Raw genomic sequence first — 22,181 nt, forward strand, 5'->3', positions numbered from 1 at the left:
CCTCTCCCTCCTCTCCTCCTCCTCCTCCTCCTCTACCTCCTCCTCTACCTCATCTACCTCCTCTACCTCCTCCTCTCCTCCTCTACCTCCTCCTCTCCTCCTCTACCTCCTCTTCTACCTCCTCATCTACCTCCTCCTCTACCTCCTCCTCCTCTCCTCCTCTACCTCCTCCTCTACCTCATCTACCTCCTCTACCTCCTCCTCTCCTCCTCTACCTCCTCCTCTCCTCCTCTACCTCCTCCTCTACCTCCTCATCTACCTCCTGCTCCTCCTCCACCTCCTCCTCCCTACCTCCTCCTCTCCTCCTCTCCTCTCCTCCTCTACCTCCTCATCTACCTCCTCCTCTCCTCCTCCTCTACCTCCTCCTCTCCTCCTCCTCCTCTCCTCCTCTACCTCTTCCTCTCCTCCTCCTCCTCTCCTCCTCTACCTCCTCCTCTCCTCCTCTCCTCATCTACCTCCTCCTCTCCTCCTCCTCCTCTCCTCATCTACCTCCTCCTCTCCTCCTCCTCCTCTACCTCCTCCTCTCCTCATCTACCTCCTCCTCTCCTCCTCTCCCTCATCTACCTCCTCCTCTCCTCCTCCTCCTCTCCTCCTCTACCTCTTCCTCTCCTCCTCCTCCTCTCCTCCTCTACCTCCTCCTCTCCTCCTCTCCTCATCTACCTCCTCCTCTCCTCCTCCTCCTCTCCTCATCTACCTCCTCCTCTCCTCCTCCTCCTCCTCTACCTCCTCCTCTACCTCCTCCTCTCCTCATCTACCTCCTCCTCTCCTCCTCCTCCTCTACCTCCTCCTCTCCTCCTCCTCCTCTACCTCCTCCTCTACCTCATCTACCTCCTCTACCTCCTCCTCTCCTCCTCTACCTCCTCCTCTCCTCATCTACCTCCTCCTCTCCTCCTCCTCTCCTCATCTACCTCCTCCTCTCCTCCTCTACCTCCTCCTCCTCTACCTCCTCCTCTACCTCATCTACCTCCTCTACCTCCTCCTCTCCTCCTCTACCTCCTCTTCTACCTCCTCATCTACCTCCTCCTCTCCTCCTCCTCTCCTCCTCCTCTACCTCCTCCTCTCCTCTACCTCCTCCTCTCCTCATCTACCTCCTCCTCTCCTCATCTACCTCCTCCTCTCCTCCTCCTCTCCTCATCTACCTCCTCCTCCTCTCCTCTACCTCCTCCTCTCCTCCTCTACCTCCTCCTCTCCTCCTCTACCTCCTCTTCTACCTCCTCATCTACCTCCTCCTCTCCTCCTCCTCTCCTCCTCCTCCTCCTCCTCCTCTCCTCTACCTCCTCCTCTCCTCCTCTCCTCCTCCTCTCCTCCTCCTCCTCCTCCTCCTCCTCCTCTACCTCCTCCTCCTCCTCTCCCTCCTCCTCCTCCTCCTCCTCCTCCTCTCCTCCTCCTCTCCTCTAGTTAAATCGAGTCATTTGTGTTTTTGAAGTTTTTTATTTGAATAAAAACATGAGGAATGTTGAAGCGATGACTCAGCAGAATAATAAGCTCCACCCCCTCCGTCTCAGGGGGCGGAGTCAAAACAAATGATTTTCTAGGCATCCAATGAGACAAAAGCAGATGTGAGCTGATTGGACGGTCCTGTTGTCATGGTGATGGAGGCTCGTGTCCTCTCACAGGAAACTGTCACACTTGTTTGAAAGTAAAGTCTTTGATATTGTGAAGCGGCGGCGTCATCAGTTCTTCCAGCGGATTTGCTGAAAGAGAAGAAGAAATAAGTTCAGTCAGGTCACATGATGACAATGACACCTCCTCCTCCGCCTCTTCCTCCTCCTCCTCCGCCTCTTCCTCCTCCTCCTACTCCTCACCGGGTTGTTGAGCAGTTCATTGATCTTCCTCTCCTCCACTGAACCCCTCTCCACCTTCCCTCTGTATCCTAGCAACAGCTGCCGGTCCTTCAGGTCTCGGTACGTCTGATTGGCCCGGAGACACACCAGTCATTATGACATCACAGCAACACATTACATCATTTACATGAATAGTTGTGAAGTTACTGTTTAATCCCCGCCCTTCATGATTCAAAGAACCAACCAATCAGAACGCGTTATTTAGATAAACAGGAAGGAGTCTCACGTTGATGACGATGTCGTGACATTTATGTTTCTGAGCCAAACTGATCTTCAGGTCGGCATCACTGACCAGACCCACGTACTCCTGCAGCACCTGTCAATCAATCAACACACCTGTCAATCACATAACTCACCTGTCAATCAATCAACACACCTGTCAATCACATAACTCACCTGTCAATCAATCAACACACCTGTCAATCAATCAACACACCTGTCAATCAATCAACTCACCTGTCAATCAATCAACACACCCTTTAATCAAACACCTTGCCAAACCTTTTAATTGTCTCCCTGCTCGTTAAGCACCACCCCTCACCTGTGTGGGGGCGGAGTTCTTATGCAGGATGTCGACGACACGCTGGAAGCCGAGCGGACACTTCTTCCTGGTGAAACCGAGCCAGTTCCTGCTGGTGAACAGCGCGTCCACGTCAAACCACGCCTTCAGCTTCGCCCTCGCCGCCAACGCTGTCACAAAGTACTGCTTCTCTGAAATCTGGGGTCAAAGGTTAACAAGCTCGTTAGTGACGCAGTCAGCTAGTCAGAAACACGCCCGACTGAAAGACGGCAGCGCTCACCCTGAAGGTCTGACGGATGTTGGCCGGACTGCTGTAGGTCCCCTGCAGAGAGTCAGGAAACACAACTAATCAGGATCAACTAATCAGGATCAACTAATCTGGACCAACTGATCTGGATCCACTAATCACATAAAACTGATCTGTACTAACTAGTAGTCCAGGTTCAGGTTTAGTTGGAGTCAGACTGACCTCAGACTCGGTGTAGTGGTAGAAGCAGCAGTAGTACAGCGTGGTGATCAGCGGCATGTTGAGGATCGAAGCTCTTCTGGGAAACTTCTGGAAGATTTCCACCTTCCCCCCACGTTCAGCCTGCCGGTCTGTTGCCTAGCAACAACACAGCGCATGAGCCTCATAGACCCTCACAGACCCTCAAACACCCCCATAGACCCTCATAGACCCTGATAGACCCTCATAGACCCCCATAGACCCCCATGACCCTAATAGACCCTTACATACCCTTATAGACCCTGATAGACCCTCACAGACCCCCATAGACCCTAGTAGACCCTTACATACCCTCATAGACCATGATAGACCGTCATAGACCCTCACAGACCCCCATAGACCCTCACAGACCCTCACAGACCCCCATAGACCCTCACAGACCCTCACAGACCCCCATAGACCCTCACAGACCCCCATAGACCCTCACAGACCCTCACAGACCCCCATAGACCCTCACAGACCCCCATAGACCCTTACAGACCCTCATAGACCCACATAGACCCTCATAGACCCTCACAGACCCCCATAGACCCTCACAGACCCTCATAGACCCTTACAGACCCTCATAGACCCTCACAGACCCCCATAGACCCCACAGACCCCCATAAACCCCACAGACCCTAATAGACCCTCATAGACCCACATAGACCCTCATAGACCCTCACAGACCCCCATAGACCCTCACAGACCCTCATAGACCCTCACAGACCCTCATAGACCCTCACAGACACTCATAGACCCTCATAGACCCCCATAGACCCTCATAGACCCTCACAGACCCTCACAGACCCTCACAGACCCTCATAGACCCTCACAGACCCTCATAGACCCTTACAGACCCTCATAGACCCTCACAGACCCTCATAGACCCTCATAGACCCCACAGACCCTCATAGACCCTCATAGACCCCACAGACCCTCATAGACCCCACAGACCCTCATAGACCCTCATAGACCCCCATAGACCCTCACAGACCCCCATAGACCCCCATAGACCCTCATAGACCCTCACAGACCCCCATAGACCCTCATAGACCCTCATAGACCCCCATAGACCCTAATAGACCCTTACATACCCTTATAGACCCTGATAGACCCTCACAGACCCCCATAGACCCTAATAGACCCTTACATACCCTCATAGACCATGATAGACCGTCATAGACCCTCACAGACCCCCATAGACCCTCACAGACCCTCACAGACCCTCACAGACCCCCATAGACCCTCACAGACCCCCATAGACCCCCATAGACCCTAATAGACCCTTACATACCCTCATAGACCATGATAGACCGTCATAGACCCTCACAGACCCTCATAGACCCCCATAGACCCCCATAGACCCTTACAGACCCCCATAGACCCTAATAGCCCTCATAGACCCTCATAGACCCTCACAGACCCCCATAGACCCTCACAGACCCCCATAGACCCCACAGACCCCCATAAACCCCACAGACCCTAATAAACCCTCATAGACCCACATAGACCCTCATAGACCCTCACAGACCCTCATAGACCCTTACAGACCCTCATAGACCCTCACAGACCTTCATAGACCCTCACAGACCCCCATAGACCCTCACAGACCCCATAGACCCTCACAGACCCTCATAGACCCTCACAGACCCTCACAGACCTTCATAGACCCCACAGACCCTCATAGACCCTCATAGACCCTCATAGACCCCACAGACCCTCATAGACCCCACAGACCCTCATAGACCCTCATAGACCCCCATAGACCCTCACAGACCCCCATAGACCCCCATAGATCCTCATAGACCCTCACAGACCCCCATAGACCCTCATAGACCCCCATAGACCCTCACAGACCCTCATAGACCCTCATAGACCCCCATAGACCCTCATGCGTGGTCACCGTGGTAAAGTTGCATAATTAAGGACGCGGCTGCTTTGAGTGACAGGTGGCTGACGTCACAGACAAGTCGCTACCATGGCAACGATGTAGGTTAGCTAGTGTAACCGTGGCAACGATGTAGGTTAGCTAGTGTAACCGTGGCGTGACCCCGGACTCTCAGAGTTCAGCCGTCGCTGTTTCAGTGTTTTCAGTTCATGAAAGTTAATCGTAACATTTTGGACGCCGACAGATTCTCGTTCAGCGTTTGGTTGAACTCAAAGATCCTCTAACGAGTCCATGTTCAGTTTTTCCAGTAAGTACAATTAGTTTTAATGGTTTTAAGCTCGTTAGCAGTTAACCACTGACTGTAAACGCACCATGCTAACCAAGCTAGCAGCTAGCATTAGGGTCAGCATCACCCTCTCATCCAAATACGGTCACTTCTGGCTCCAAAAATCCAAGATGGCGACGGTCAAAATGCAAACTCAAAACTCAAAACGAGTCCACACACCAACAGGTGACGTCACCGTGGTGACGTCACGGCGTCCAGTATTTGTTACACTCTGCGGTCTAACCTCGATGATGATCTGCCTCTCCAGCAGAGTGTAGTGGTCCTGAACGTGAGCCGAATCTTCTGGAGAGAACGGAAGACTGAAACAAACAAACAATCAGCTGATGTCACTGATGACATCATCACGTCATAACAAGCCTCAAAAATAATCCAACCATCACTCATCACACATTTAGTGACAGTTTTTGTTGAAAGTACGGTGGCCTGCAGGAGTCACTCACCTGAGGCAGCTCTTCAGGAAGTCCCGCCTCTTGTTTTCATCTGCGATGCTCAGGTGTTCCTTATACTGCAGCAGCTGCCAGGAAATGACATCATCGTTCTGTCACTTCTGATGTGTATCGTAGCAACATGTAGTACTGATGTGTATTACCGCTGTGTATTATTGCTGTGTATTACTGATGTGTAGTACTGATGTGTATTACCGCTGTGTATTATTGCTGTGTATTACTGATGTGTAGTACTGATGTGTATTACTGCTGTGTATTACTGATGTGTAGTACTGATGTGTATTACTGCTGTGTATTATTGCTGTGTATTACTGATGTGTAGTACTGATGTGTATTACCGCTGTGTATTATTGCTGTGTATTACTGATGTGTAGTACTGATGTGTATTACTGCTGTGTATTACTGATGTGTATTACTGATGTGTATTATTGCTGTGTATTACTGCTGTGTATTACTGCTGTGTATTACTGATGTGTATTACTGCTGTGTATTACTGATGTGTAGTACTGATGTGTAGTACCGCTGTGTATTATTGCTGTGTATTACTGATGTGTAGTACTGATGTGTATTACTGCTGTGTATTACTGATGTGTAGTACTGATGTGTATTACTGCTGTGTATTACTGATGTGTATTACCGCTGTGTATTACTGATGTGTATTACCGCTGTGTATTACTGATGTGTAGTACTGCTGTGTATTACTGCTGTGTATTACCGCTGTGTATTATTGCTGTGTATTACTGATGTGTATTACTGCTGTGTATTACCGCTGTGTATTACCGCTGTGTATTATTGCTGTGTATTACTGCTGTGTATTACTGCTGTGTATTACTGCTGTGTATTACTGATGTGTATTACTGATGTGTATTACTGCTGTGTATTATTGCTGTGTATTACTGCTGTGTATTACTGCTGTGTATTACTGATGTGTATTACTGCTGTGTATTACTGATGTGTAGTACTGATGTGTAGTACCGCTGTGTATTATTGCTGTGTATTACTGATGTGTAGTACTGATGTGTATTACTGATGTGTATTACTGATGTGTAGTACTGATGTGTAGTACTGATGTGTAGTACTGATGTGTAGTACCGCTGTGTATTATTGCTGTGTATTACTGATGTGTAGTACTGATGTGTATTACTGATGTGTATTACTGATGTGTAGTACTGATGTGTAGTACTGATGTGTAGTACTGATGTGTCTTACCGCCACGTCCTCCGTCCTGCCCTGAGCTCTGAGAAGGAACACGAGAGGAAGGTTAGATATGATGATGTTACATCATGCTAATAAAAATACATTTCTGTGCGTCCAGCTATGTGCAGGTCTGTCCAGGTATGTTCAGGTGCGTCCAGGTGCGTCCAAGTATGTCCAGGTATGTGCAGGTGTGTGCAGGTGTGTGCAGGTGTGTGCAGGTATGTCCAGGTCTGTCCAGGTGTGTCCAGGTATGTTCAGGTGCGTCCAGGTGCGTCCAAGTATGTCCAGGTATGTGCAGGTATGTGCAGGTGTGTGCAGGTGTGTGCAGGTGTGTGCAGGTGTGTCCAGGTGTGTCCAGGTGTGTCCAGGTATGTTCAGGTGCGTCCAGGTGTGTCCAAGTATGTCCAGGTATGTGCAGGTGTGTGCAGGTGTGTGCAGGTGTGTGCAGGTGTGTCCAGGTATGTGCAGGTGTGAGCTCACCTGAGCAGCTCCATCAGGAGCCTCTGGTCTCCAGTTTCAGTCAGGTAGTGGATGAAATGTCTCAGAGCCGTCTGTCTGGACTCCAGCTCCCGAAACAAAACCTCTGAGGAGAAGGAGACGATACTGAGACCTGATCCAGAACCAGAACTACCTGATCCAGAACCAGAACTACCTGATCCAGAACCAGCAGACTGTCAGAGAGCAGCAGACTCACCTTTACTCAGAGTCCTCTTTAAATAAATTAAAACCTGAAACAGAAAGTGTGGTCAGTTGTTTTTATACAGTTGTATCAATAAATAAAGTTTAAATAAATTAATTGATAAAGTTAATGATAACGATGTGACTCAGATTGTTAATTAAGTTACAGCAGTGATGACGTTTCCATCATTTGCGCTGACAGCGAAATCCAGTAGCAGCAGTTTGTCCTGAAGAGAACGAAACTTCTCCAGAGAAACAACCTGAAACACAAATATTACCAGCAGTAGTACTACAACCTGTCTGTGGCTCTGACAGGTAGACAGGCAGGTAGAGACAGACAGGTAGAGACAGACAGGTAGAGACAAGTAGAGACAGGTAGACAAATAGGTAGAGACAGACAGGTAGAGACAGGTAGAGACAGACAGGTAGAGACAGACAGATAGAGACAAGTAGAGACAGGTAGACAAATAGGTAGAGACAGACAGGTAGATAGACAGGTATATAGACAGGTAAAGACAGGTAGAGACAGACAGGTAGAGGCAGACAAGTAAAGACAGGTAGAGACAGACAGGTAGAGACAGACAGGTAGAGGCAGACAGGTAAAGACAGGTAGACAGACAGGTAGAGGCAGACAGGTAAAGACAGGTAGAGACAGACAGGTAAAGACAACTAGAGACAGACAGGTAGAGACAGACAGGTAGAGACAGGTAGAGACAGACAGGTAGAGGCAGACAGGTAGAGGCAGACAGGTAGAGGCAGACAGGTAGAGACAGGTAGAGACAGACAGGTAGAGGCAGACAGGTAGAGGCAGACAGGTAAAGACAGGTAGAGACAGACAGGTAGAGACAGACAGGTAGAGACAGACAAGTAAAGACAGGTAGAGGCAGACAGGTAGAGGCAGACAGGTAAAGACAGGTAGAGACAGACAGGTAGAGGCAGACAGGTAAAGACAGGTAGAGACAGACAGGTAGAGGCAGACAAGTAAAGACAGGTAGAGACAGACAGGTAGAGGCAGACAGGTAGAGACAGACAAGTAAAGACAGGTAGAGGCAGACAGGTAGAGACAGACAGGTAGAGACAGACAAGTAAAGACAGGTAGAGGCAGACAGGTAGAGGCAGACAGGTAGAGACAGACAAGTAAAGACAGGTAGAGGCAGACAGGTAGAGACAGACAGGTAGAGACAGACAAGTAAAGACAGGTAGAGGCAGACAGGTAGAGACAGACAGGTAGAGGCAGACAGGTAAAGACAGGTAGAGGCAGACAGGTAGAGGCAGACAGGTAAAGACAGGTAGAGACAGACAGGTAGAGGCAGACAAGTAAAGACAGGTAGAGACAGACAGGTAGAGGCAGACAGGTAGAGACAGACAAGTAAAGACAGGTAGAGGCAGACAGGTAGAGACAGACAGGTAGAGACAGACAAGTAAAGACAGGTAGAGGCAGACAGGTAGAGGCAGACAGGTAGAGACAGACAGGTAGAGACAGACAGGTAGAGGCAGACAGGTAGAGACAGACAAGTAAAGACAGGTAGAGGCAGACAGGTAGAGACAGACAGGTAGAGGCAGACAGGTAAAGACAGACAAGTAGACAGACAGGTAGACAGACAGTTAGAGACAAGTAGACAGGCAGGTAAACAGACAGGTAGAGATAGACAGGTAGACAGAGAGGTAGAGACAACTAGAGACAGGTAGACAAATAGGTAGAGACAGACAGACAGACAGACAGACAGGTAGAGACAGGTAGACAGGTGTCTTACCTTTCCTTGTTGCATTCTCTGGACCGTGTCCTCAGGTGACCAATCACTGATGTAATCCTGACATTACAACATGGTGACATCATCATTAGTACATACAACATACTAACTGTATACAAACACATGTGTCATTGTATCCATATATTGATTATATATTAGGAGTGTGCCCGAATACAAATACATTATTTGGCAGAGCACAAATAGTGTTGTTGTTTTTCACGGAAGAGAATAAAAACATGTCAAATATCAGCGTGCAGGTCGGTTACATCACTATCTCAGTGTCTCTCCTCTGCTCCGCTGTGACGTCTATCAGCAGGTCTCAGTGAGGGGAGTCACATCCACCTGCTACATGACGCACGTTTCCTTATTTGGACATCAGTCCCGGAGTCGGGGGTGTTCCCCAGAGATAAAGCTGAACTACTGACACATGAAGTGCTCTGATCTGGGAGACTCCAGTTCCAGACCCGGTGTGGGGACGTCATCCTTCATAAGGTAGTTTATTCATAAACACTTATTTTAACACTTTAATTTTCCAAAATTAAACACATAATAAAAACAAAAATAGGATTTTAAAACCTCTTTTCACTTTTATTCAAATATTAATACAAACAATTTGTCTGACTTCAGTCTGATTGTAACCAGATTATCAATCCGACTGTAACCAGATTATCAATCCGACTGTAACCAGATTATCAGTCCGACTGTAACCAGATTATCAATCCGGCTGTAACTAGATTATCAGTCTGACTGTAACCAGATTATCAGTCCGACTGTAACCAGATTATCAGTCCGACTGTAACCAGATTATCAATCCGGCTGTAACCAGATTATCAATCCGACTGTAACCAGATTATCAGTCCGACTGTAACCAGATTATCAATCCGGCTGTAACCAGATTATCAGTCCGACTGTAACCAGATTATCAATCCGACTGTAACCAGATTATCAGTCCGACTGTAACCAGATTATCAATCCGGCTGTAACTAGATTATCAGTCCGACTGTAACCAGATTATCAGTCCGACTGTAACCAGATTATCAGTCCGACTGTAACCAGATTATCAATCCGGCTGTAACCAGATTATCAATCCGACTGTAACCAGATTATCAGTCCGACTGTAACCAGATTATCAATCCGACTGTAACCAGATTATCAATCCGACTGTAACCAGATTATCAGTCCGACTGTAACCAGATTATCAGTCCGACTGTAACCAGATTATCAATCCGGCTGTAACTAGATTATCAGTCCGACTGTAACCAGATTATCAATCCGGCTGTAACTAGATTATCAGTCCGACTGTAACCAGATTATCAGTCCGACTGTAACCAGATTATCAGTCCGACTGTAACCAGATTATCAATCCGACTGTAACCAGATTATCAATCCGACTGTAACCAGATTATCAGTCCGACTGTAACCAGATTATCAATCCGGCTGTAACTAGATTATCAGTCCGACTGTAACCAGATTATCAGTCCGACTGTAACCAGATTATCAGTCCGACTGTAACCAGATTATCAATCCGGCTGTAACCAGATTATCAGTCCGACTGTAACCAGATTATCAGTCCGACTGTACCCAGATTATCAATCCGGCTGTAACCAGATTATCAGTCCGACTGTAACTAGATTATCAGTCCAGCTGTAACCAGATTATCAGTCCGGCTGTAACCAGATTATCAATCCGGCTGTAACCAGATTATCAATCCGACTGTAACTAGATTATCAATCCGACTGTGACCAGATTATCAGTCCGACTGTAACCAGATTATCAGTCCGGCTGTAACCAGATTATCAATCCGACTGTAACCAGATTATCAATCCGACTGTAACCAGATTATCAATCCGATTGTAACCAGATTATCAATCTGATTGTAACCAGATTATGAGTCTGATTGTAACCAGATTATGAGTTCGACTGTAACCAGATTATCAGTCCGGCTGTAACCAGATTATCAGTCCAGTTGTAACCAGATTATCAGTCCAGCTGTAACTAGATTATCAGTCCGGCTGTAACCAGATTATCAGTCCAACTGTAACTAGATTATCAATCCGGCTGTAACCAGATTATCAGTCCAGCTGTAACCAGATTATCAGTCCAGTTGTAACCAGATTATCAGTCTGGCTGTAACCAGATTATCAATCTGATTGTAACCAGATTATCAATCTGATTGTAACCAGATTATGAGTCTGATTGTAACCAGATTATGAGTTCGACTGTAACTAGATTATCAGTCCGGCTGTAACCAGATTATCAGTCCAGTTGTAACCAGATTATCAGTCCAGCTGTAACTAGATTATCAGTCCGGCTGTAACCAGATTATCAGTCCAACTGTAACTAGATTATCAATCCGGCTGTAACCAGATTATCAGTCCAGCTGTAACCAGATTATCAGTCCAGTTGTAACCAGATTATCAGTCTGGCTGTAACCAGATTATCAATCTGATTGTAACCAGATTATCAATCTGATTGTAACCAGATTATGAGTCTGATTGTAACCAGATTATGAGTTTGACTGTAACTAGATTATCAGTCTGGCTGTAACCAGATTATCAGTCCAGTTGTAACCAGATTATCAGTCCAGCTGTAACCAGATTATCAGTCCGGCTGTAACCAGATTATCAGTCCAGTTGTAACCAGATTATCAGTCTGGCTGTTACCTTGCATTCAGATTTGGGTTTTCGGAGCTCTGGAGCATAGAGCCTGACAGACGAGTCGCTGAACGCTAAAACAGAAAAATATGTAATTTATTCACTCATTCATTCACACACAGTATTCACTCATTCATTCACAGTATTCACTCATTCACACACAGTATTCACTCATTCATTCACAGTATTCACTCATTCATTCACACACAGTATTCACTCATTCATTCAGTGTATTCACTCATTCACACACAGTATTCACTCATTCATTCACAGTGTATTCACTCATTCATTCACACAGCATTCACTCATTCATACAGTTTATTCATTCATTCACAGTATTTCAGACTCACACTCAGTGAAAGACGGGAAGTTTCCTCCTTTCGTTTTTCCTGCAAAGAGAAATAAAAAAATCAATCTTCAAACAGCTGATCAGGTTTTCATCTAAAGGTAATAATGTCTCTGTATCCTGTCCTCCACCCGTAACCTGTCCTCCACCCGTAACCTGTCCTCCACCCGTAACCTGTCCTCCACCCGTATCCTGTCCTCCACCCGTAACCTGTCCTCCACCCGTATCCTGTCCTCCACTCGTATCCTGTCCTCCACCCGTAACCTGTCCTCCACCCGTAACCTGTCCTCCACCCGTAACCTGTCCTCCACCTGTCCTCCACCTGTAACCTGTCCTCCACCCGTAACCTGTCCTCCACCTGTCCTCCACCCGTAACCTGTCCTCCACCCGTAACCTGTCCTCCACCCGTAACCTGTCCTCCACCTGTATCCTGTCCTCCACCCGTAACCTGTCCTCCACCCGTAACCTGTCCTCCACCTGTCCTCCACCCGTAACCTGTCCTCCACCCGTAACCTGTCCTCCACCTGTCCTCCACCCGTAACCTGTCCTCCACCTGTAACCTGTCCTCCACCTGTAACCTGTCCTCCACCTGTATCCTGTCCTCCACCCGTAACCTGTCCTCCACCCGTAACCTGTCCTCCACCTGTCCTCCACCCGTAACCTGTCCTCCACCTGTATCCTGTCCTCCACCCGTATCCTGTCCTCCACCTGTAACCTGTCCTCCACCTGTAGCCTGTCCTCCACCTGTAACCTGTCCTCCACCTGTGCTCCACCTGTAACCTGTCCTCCACCTGTAACCTGTCCTCCACCTGTATCCTGTCCTCCACCTGTATCCTGTCCTCCACCTGTAACCTGTCCTCCACCTGTAGCCTGTCCTCCACCTGTAACCTGTCCTCCACCTGTATCCTGTCCTCCACCCGTATCCTGTCCTCCACCTGTAACCTGTCCTCCACCTGTGCTCCACCTGTATCCTGTCCTCCACCTGTATCCTGTCCTCCACCTGTAACCTGTCCTCCACCTGTATCCTGTCCTCCACCTGTGCTCCACCTGTAACCTGTCCTCCACCTGTATCCTGTCCTCCACCTGTATCCTGTCCTCCACCTGTATCCTGTCCTCCACCTGTGCTCCACCTGTAACCTGTCCTCCACCTGTATCCTGTCCTCCACCTGTATCCTGTCCTCCACCTGTAACCTGTCCTCCACCTGTAGCCTGTCCTCCACCTGTAACCTGTCCTCCACCTGTATCCTGTCCTCCACCCGTATCCTGTCCTCCACCTGTAACCTGTCCTCCACCTGTGCTCCACCTGTATCCTGTCCTCCACCTGTATCCTGTCCTCCACCTGTAACCTGTCCTCCACCTGTGCTCCACCTGTATCCTGTCCTCCACCTGTATCCTGTCCTCCACCTGTAACCTGTCCTCCACCTGTGCTCCACCTGTATCCTGTCCTCCACCTGTATCCTGTCCTCCACCTGTAACCTGTCCTCCACCTGTAACCTGTCCTCCACCTGTGCTCCACCTGTATCCTGTCCTCCACCTGTATCCTGTCCTCCACCTGTAACCTGTCCTCCACCAGTAACCTGTCCTCCACCTGTCCTCCACCTGTAACCTGTCCTCCACCTGTCCTCCACCTGTATCCTGTCCTCCACCTGTAACCTGTCCTCCACCTGTAACCTGTCCTCCACCTGTGCTCCACCTGTAACCTGTCCTCCACCAGTAACCTGTCCTCCACCTGTATCCTGTCCTCCACCTGTATCCTGTCCTCCACCCGTAACCTGTCCTCCACCTGTATCCTGTCCTCCACCTGTAACCTGTCCTCCACCTGTATCCTGTCCTCCACCTGTATCCTGTCCTCCACCTGTGCTCCACCTGTAACCTATCCTCCACCTGTGCTCCACCTGTATCCTGTCCTCCACCTGTATCCTGTCCTCCACCTGTAACCTGTCCTCCACCTGTGCTCCACCTGTATCCTGTCCTCCACCTGTATCCTGTCCTCCACCTGTAACCTGTCCTCCACCTGTGCTCCACCTGTATCCTGTCCTCCACCTGTAACCTGTCCTCCACCTGTAACCTGTCCTCCACCTGTAACTTGTCCTCCACCTGTAACCTGTCCTCCACCCGTAACCTGTCCTCCACCTGTGCTCCACCTGTATCCTGTCCTCCACCTGTAACCTGTCCTCCACCTGTATCCTGTCCTCCACCTGTAACCTGTCCTCCACCTGTGCTCCACCTGTATCCTGTCCTCCACCAGTAACCTGTCCTCCACCTGTATCCTGTCCTCCACCAGTAACCTGTCCTCCACCTGTATCCTGTCCTCCACCTGTATCCTGTCCTCCACCCGTAACCTGTCCTCCACCTGTGCTCCACCTGTAACCTGTCCTCCACCAGTAACCTGTCCTCCACCAGTAACCTGTCCTCCACCCGTAACCTGTCCTCCACCAGTAACCTGTCCTCCACCCGTATCCTGTCCTCCACCAGTAACCTGTCCTCCACCTGTAACCTGTCCTCCACCAGTAACCTGTCCTCCACCTGTATCCTGTCCTCCACCAGTAACCTGTCCTCCACCAGTAACCTGTCCTCCACCCGTAACCTGTCCTCCACCAGTAACCTGTCCTCCACCAGTAACCTGTCCTCCACCTGTAACCTGTGCTCCACCTGTATCCTGTCCTCCACCTGTAACTTGTCCTCCACCTGTAACCTGTGCTCCACCTGTATCCTGTCCTCCACCTGTAACTTGTCCTCCACCTGTAACCTGTCCTCCACCTGTAACCTGTCCTCCACCTGTGCTCCACCTGTATCCTGTCCTCCACCTGTAACCTGTCCTCCACCTGTAACCTGTCCTCCACCTGTGCTCCACCTGTAACCTGTCCTCCACCAGTAACCTGTCCTCCACCTGTATCCTGTCCTCCACCTGTATCCTGTCCTCCACCCGTAACCTGTCCTCCACCTGTATCCTGTCCTCCACCTGTAACCTGTCCTCCACCTGTATCCTGTCCTCCACCTGTATCCTGTCCTCCACCTGTGCTCCACCTGTAACCTATCCTCCACCTGTGCTCCACCTGTATCCTGTCCTCCACCTGTATCCTGTCCTCCACCTGTAACCTGTCCTCCACCTGTGCTCCACCTGTATCCTGTCCTCCACCTGTATCCTGTCCTCCACCTGTAACCTGTCCTCCACCTGTCCTCCACCTGTAACCTGTCCTCCACCTGTAACCTGTCCTCCACCTGTAACTTGTCCTCCACCTGTAACCTGTCCTCCACCCGTAACCTGTCCTCCACCTGTGCTCCACCTGTATCCTGTCCTCCACCTGTAACCTGTCCTCCACCTGTATCCTGTCCTCCACCTGTAACCTGTCCTCCACCTGTGCTCCACCTGTATCCTGTCCTCCACCAGTAACCTGTCCTCCACCTGTCCTCCACCTGTATCCTGTCCTCCACCAGTAACCTGTCCTCCACCTGTATCCTGTCCTCCACCTGTATCCTGTCCTCCACCCGTAACCTGTCCTCCACCTGTGCTCCACCTGTAACCTGTCCTCCACCAGTAACCTGTCCTCCACCAGTAACCTGTCCTCCACCCGTAACCTGTCCTCCACCAGTAACCTGTCCTCCACCCGTATCCTGTCCTCCACCAGTAACCTGTCCTCCACCTGTAACCTGTCCTCCACCAGTAACCTGTCCTCCACCTGTATCCTGTCCTCCACCAGTAACCTGTCCTCCACCAGTAACCTGTCCTCCACCCGTAACCTGTCCTCCACCAGTAACCTGTCCTCCACCTGTATCCTGTCCTCCACCTGTAACCTGTGCTCCACCTGTATCCTGTCCTCCACCTGTAACCTGTCCTCCACCAGTAACCTGTCCTCCACCCGTAACCTGTCCTCCACCTGTAACCTGTGCTCCACCTGTATCCTGTCCTCCACCTGTAACCTGTGCTCCACCTGTATCCTGTCCTCCACCAGTAACCTGTCCTCCACCTGTATCCTGTCCTCCACCAGTAACCTGTCCTCCACCAGTAACCTGTCCTCCACCCGTAACCTGTCCTCCACCAGTAACCTGTCCTCCACCTGTATCCTGTCCTCCACCTGTAACCTGTGCTCCACCTGTATCCTGTCCTCCACCTGTAACCTGTCCTCCACCAGTAACCTGTCCTCCACCCGTAACCTGTCCTCCACCTGTAACCTGTGCTCCACCTGTATCCTGTCCTCCACCTGTAACCTGTCCTCCACCTGTATCCTGTCCTCCACCAGTAACCTGTCCTCCACCTGTGCTCCACCTGTATCCTGTCCTCCACCTGTAACCTGTCCTCCACCTGTATCCTGTCCTCCACCTGTAACCTGTCCTCCACCTGTGCTCCACCTGTATCCTGTCCTCCACCAGTAACCTGTCCTCCACCTGTAACTTGTCCTCCACCTGTATCCTGTCCTCCACCAGTAACCTGTCCTCCACCTGTATCCTGTCCTCCACCTGTCCTCCACCTGTATCCTGTCCTCCACCTGTCCTCCACCTGTATCCTGTGCTCCACCTGTCTCACCTTTGAACAGAGAGCTCAGAGAGTAGCCTGAGTTGCTCTTGGCGATTGTTGGCGTGTCGGTGTTGATTCTTGGGAAGGCGGGCTCTCTGTCTGTCCTCTGATTGGACGCTGCCGTCTCTCTGACTGACCAGGAGATACCTGCGGACACACAGGAGGTCAGAGAAGAACCGACTGGCTGCGGCCAATCACAGAGCAGCTCTTCTACTCTTGTAAATAATAATGTTCTCTCACTTCCCACCGGCTCTCCGCTCCAGCTGACCTTCTCCACATCGTCCTCATCGTCGTCTTCCTCCACCAACCGGCGGATGCTGTTCACCGCCTGCTTCGACTCCTTCAGCTGACAGACACAAACAGCAACACCTGAACATCACACAGTCAGCTTCTCACTGCATTCGTGTTCTTCTTCAGGTTGGATAGTGATGAGGTGGTTGTGTAAGATTAATTATTCACTCTCTAGCTCATCTCTACAAACAAACATCTGCGTATGGAAGCGTTCTGGTTTCAGGTTCTGTTCAGTGGTTTCTACTGGATCAGGCTTCGGCTGCATGCAGGTAAACAGTCCGAAATGTTATCTGGACCTAAAACACCTACAAGAAGTACCGAAGTACCGATCCTGCCCTCTAGCTCGCTCGACCACCGCTGCTCTCTCTCTCAATTCAATTCAAAAGCTTTATTAGCATCAAAGTTACAACAATTTTGCCGAAGCAAAGTACAAATTGACCAGAAATTTGGACTATGCACAAAAACAGTAATATCAGCAATAACACCATATTAGATCAAATACAGTATAACAACATCAAAATGCTGTTATATATAGTTATATATAATTATATAGTATTATATAGAGTTATATATAGTTATATAGAATTATGTATAGTTATATAGTGTTACATATAATTATATAGTATTATATATAGTTATATATAGTTATATAGAGTTATATAGATATAGAGGAAGCAGATGAATGTCAGCTCTCACCTGGCTGAACTCATCGTCTTCATCATCGAAGGTGAAAGCTTTAAACTTTGAGCTGTTCCAGTAGTCTTCCTCATCAGCTTTACTCTTCATCATCTGCAGACACACACAGAACTAACTTTATTTATACTGTCAACACTAACACACACCACTAACTTTATTTATACTGTCAACACTAACACACACTGCTAACTTTATTTATACTGTCAACACTAACACACACCACTAACTTTATTTATACTGTCAACACTAACACACACCACTAATTTTATTTATACTGTCAACACTAACACACACTGCTAACTTTATTTATACTGTCAACACTAACACACACTGCTAACTTTATTTATACTGTCAACACTAACACACCACTAACTTTATTTATACTGTCAACACTAACACACTGCTAACTTTATTTATACTGTCAACACTAACACACCACTAACTTTATTTATACTGTCAACACTAACAGATATTGTTAACTTTATTTATACTGTCAACACTAACACACACTGCTAACTTTATTTATACTGTCAACACTAACACACCACTAACTTTATTTATACTGTCAACACTAACACACTGCTAACTTTATTTATACTGTCAACACTAACACACACCACTAACTTTATTTATACTGTCAACACTAACAGATACTGTTAACTTTATTCATACTGTCAACACTAACAGATACTGCTAACTTTATTCATACTGTCAACACTAACACACACCACTAACTTTATTCATACTGTCAACACTAACACACACCACTAACTTTATTTATACTGTCAACACTAACACACACTGCTAACTTTATTTATACTGTCAACACTAACACACACTGCTAACTTTATTCATACTGTCAACACTAACACACACCACTAACTTTATTTATACTGTCAACACTAACACACTGCTAATTTTATTTATACTGTCAACACTAACACACACTGCTAACTTTATTTATACTGTCAACACTAACACACCACTAACTTTATTTATACTGTCAACACTAACACACCGCTAACTTTATTTATACTGTCAACACTAACACACTGCTAACTTTATTTATACTGTCAACACTAACACACACTGCTAACTTTATTTATACTGTCAACACTAACACACCACTAACTTTATTTATACTGTCAACACTAACACACTGCTAACTTTATTTATACTGTCAACACTAACACACCACTAACTTTATTTATACTGTCAACACTAACAGATATTGTTAACTTTATTTATACTGTCAACACTAACACACACTGCTAACTTTATTTATACTGTCAACACTAACACACCACTAACTTTATTTATACTGTCAACACTAACAGATACTGTTAACTTTATTCATACTGTCAACACTAACAGATACTGCTAACTTTATTCATACTGTCAACACTAACACACACCACTAACTTTATTCATACTGTCAACACTAACACACACCACTAACTTTATTTATACTGTCAACACTAACACACACTGCTAACTTTATTTATACTGTCAACACTAACACACACTGCTAACTTTATTCATACTGTCAACACTAACACACACCACTAACTTTATTTATACTGTCAACACTAACACACTGCTAATTTTATTTATACTGTCAACACTAACACACACTGCTAACTTTATTTATACTGTCAACACTAACACACCACTAACTTTATTTATACTGTCAACACTAACACACCGCTAACTTTATTTATACTGTCAACACTAACACACCACTAACTTTATTTATACTGTCAACACTAACACACTGCTAACTTTATTTATACTGTCAACACTAACACACACTGCTAACTTTATTTATACTGTCAACACTAACACACTGCTAACTTTATTTATACTGTCAACACTAACACACACTGCAAACTTTATTTATACTGTCAACACTAACACACCACTAACTTTATGTATACTGTCAACACTAACACACTGCTAACTTTATTTATACTGTCAACACTAACAGATACTGTTAACTTTATTCATACTGTCAACACTAACACACTGCTAACTTTATTTATACTGTCAACACTAACACACCACTAACTTTATTTATACTGTCAATACTAACACACCACTAACTTTATTTATACTGTCAACACTAACACACACCACTAACATTATTTATACTGTCAACACTAACACACCACTAACTTTATTTATACTGTCAACACTAACACACACTGCTAACTTTATTTATACTGTCAATACTAACACACCACTAACTTTATTTATACTGTCAACACTAACACACCACTAACTTTATTTATACTGTCAATACTAACACACCACTAACTTTATTTATACAGTCAACACTAACAGATACTGTCAACTTTATTTATACTGTCAATACTAACACACCACTAACTTTATTTATACTGTCAACACTAACAGATACTGTTAACTTTATTCATACTGTCAACACTAACACACCACTAACTTTATTTATACTGTCAACACTAACACACCACTAACTTTATTTATACTGTCAACACTAACACACCACTAACTTTATTTATACTGTCAATACTAACACACCACTAACTTTATTTATACTGTCAACACTAACACACCACTAACATTATTTATACTGTCAACACTAACACACCACTAACTTTATTCATACTGTCAACACTAACACACACTGCTAACTTTATTTATACTGTCAACACTAACACACCACTAACATTATTTATACTGTCAACACTAACACACTGCTAACTTTATTCATACTGTCAACACTAACACACCACTAACATTATTTATACTGTCAACACTAACACACTGCTAACTTTATTCATACTGTCAACACTAACACACACCACTAACATTATTTATACTGTCAACACTAACACACCACTAACTTTATTCATACTGTCAACACTAACACACACCACTAACATTATTTATACTGTCAACACTAACAGATACTGTCAACTTTATTTATACTGTCAATACTAACACACCACTAACTTTATTCATACTGTCAACACTAACAGATACTGTTAACTTTATTTATACTGTCAATACTAACACACCACTAACTTTATTTATACTGTCAACACTAACAGATACTGTTAACTTTATTCATACTGTCAACACTAAGGCCGTATTCAGACCAAAACGCCAGTCCTCCCATTCATTAGCATGGGGATAGTGTGTTTTGGCTGTGGTTTTGGCCGCTGCGGCGCCACACCGGACTGCCGCAGAAAGTTCATCCAGAATCAACTTTTGGAGAAACGCAACCCGACGTCACTGCAGCTGAGGGCTGTGGTGGCCAGTCACAGCTGGAGATCAGACTGATCAGAGCTGTAAACTCTTCCATGAGGGAGCACAACGACGTTACTAGGATGAGAGGAGGACGTTTCTCTTCATATGATAACGTTAAGTGTAAAGTTGGACTTTGCTGTCGCCTTTTGTTGTTGGTAAAACTTTATGAACTGTATTATCAGTTCAGATCTGTCAGTGAAAACCAAATGTAGTTATGTCTCAATTTAAAATATCTGTGGTCAGATATATTAAATTATAACTCCTTTCAGCAGTTCAGACATTGATTTTATTTATTAAAGACAGACTGATCATCCTTCCTGTGAACCTCAGCAGACAGAAATTTTACAGAGAGCTTGTATTTGAAAATCCGCAGATCATAAAAACATTTAAACATGTGAAAGGATCGTGATATTATGTATCTAGAGAGCTTTGGTGTCTGTTATTCTGAGTAATGTGCTGTTCATCAGTTTTAATAACGAGGACGTCAAAACTTTGAACCTCAAAACCAACAGACTGCAGATAGAGGCTGATAATCTGCATGCTAACAGGCTAACAGGCTAACAGATACTTCCGCTTTTAAACCAGAATTACTCCTTTGTTACACGCGGACAATCGGCAGGAACAGTGACGTCACCGCGCAGGTATCTCACCTGTGAACGAGCTAACGGACATTTTACAAAACTCCGAGTTTAAAGATGAAAACGGATCAGAACCCATCAGCTGTTTTTACCTTCTCCTGCAGCTGCTCTTCTTCGCTGACGGAGGCTCTGACGGCGACGGCGCGATGGCTGCTGGGAGTTGTAGTGAAGCAGAGGCAGATTTTTTTTTTTCCTAGGACGGCGAGGTCATGACCAGATCCTGACCAGATGAGAGGCAGAGTAGGGCGGGTCATCTTCGCCATCTTAGGAAAAAAAAAACTTTGCGGCCAGCGCCTCAGATATGACGAAGAGTTTCATTAATAATAAATTAACTTCAATTAAATATAAATATCACATTAAACATTAACTTATATAAAATATAATATTAACATTATTTTATATTAACAGTCTGTTAAAGTTGGCACTTTAAGTTTATTTATACAATAAAAAGACATCTTAATGCAATTAAAACAGACATTAAAGAGCTCAGAGAATAGAAAACAAAAACAAGCTAAAATAGAATGAGACAGGAATAAAATACAAGAATAAAAGTTACAGTTCAGTGCAAGAAATTAATAATTATTACAAACAG

The 22,181-nt window shown here is 46.3% G+C and overlaps 1 protein-coding gene and 1 long non-coding RNA gene across 3 annotated transcripts; one reads left to right on the top strand and one right to left on the bottom strand.

Moving 5' to 3' along the window:
• Window positions 1-1,411: 1,411 nt before the first annotated feature.
• vipas39 (VPS33B interacting protein, apical-basolateral polarity regulator, spe-39 homolog) lies at window positions 1,412-21,773 on the bottom strand. 2 transcript variants are annotated; one of them, XM_044329742.1, is made up of 19 exons: window positions 21,682-21,773; window positions 17,661-17,753; window positions 16,914-17,019; window positions 16,683-16,820; window positions 12,162-12,200; window positions 11,821-11,885; window positions 9,161-9,217; window positions 7,574-7,666; window positions 7,423-7,456; window positions 7,209-7,311; window positions 6,741-6,768; window positions 5,526-5,599; window positions 5,309-5,384; window positions 2,834-2,968; window positions 2,645-2,686; window positions 2,386-2,562; window positions 2,071-2,160; window positions 1,806-1,910; window positions 1,412-1,694 (listed from the first exon to the last, which is right to left on the bottom strand). In XM_044329742.1, exons 2-19 carry the CDS (start codon window positions 17,751-17,753, stop codon window positions 1,674-1,676), a joined length of 1,476 nt encoding a protein of 491 aa, XP_044185677.1. In that variant the 5' UTR covers window positions 21,682-21,773; the 3' UTR covers window positions 1,412-1,673. The 2 variants fall into 2 exon arrangements, with proteins under 2 accessions (XP_044185677.1, XP_044185678.1); XM_044329743.1 differs by having other exon boundaries at window positions 21,602-21,707.
• Window positions 4,668-4,949, top strand: LOC122965590. Its single transcript, XR_006398262.1, has 2 exons — window positions 4,668-4,844; window positions 4,876-4,949. It is a non-coding gene; the product is annotated as an uncharacterized LOC122965590 (long non-coding RNA).
• Window positions 21,774-22,181: the final 408 nt, after the last annotated feature.

The sequence above is a fragment of the Thunnus albacares genome, chromosome 16, assembly GCF_914725855.1.
Source record: "Thunnus albacares chromosome 16, fThuAlb1.1, whole genome shotgun sequence".
In the NCBI taxonomy this organism is placed as follows: domain Eukaryota; kingdom Metazoa; phylum Chordata; class Actinopteri; order Scombriformes; family Scombridae; genus Thunnus; species Thunnus albacares.

Coding starts and splice junctions, on each gene's coding strand:
- vipas39 (XM_044329742.1), bottom strand. CDS start 17,753: ATGATGAAGAGTAAAGCTGATGAGGAAGACTACTGGAACAGCTCAAAG. Junction 12,201..16,682: donor TCTGAGCTCTCTGTTCAAAG/GTGAGACAGGTG, acceptor TTCTCTTTGCAG/GAAAAACGAAAGGAGGAAAC. Junction 2,563..2,644: donor ACATCCGTCAGACCTTCAGG/GTGAGCGCTGCC, acceptor CTTTGACCCCAG/ATTTCAGAGAAGCAGTACTT.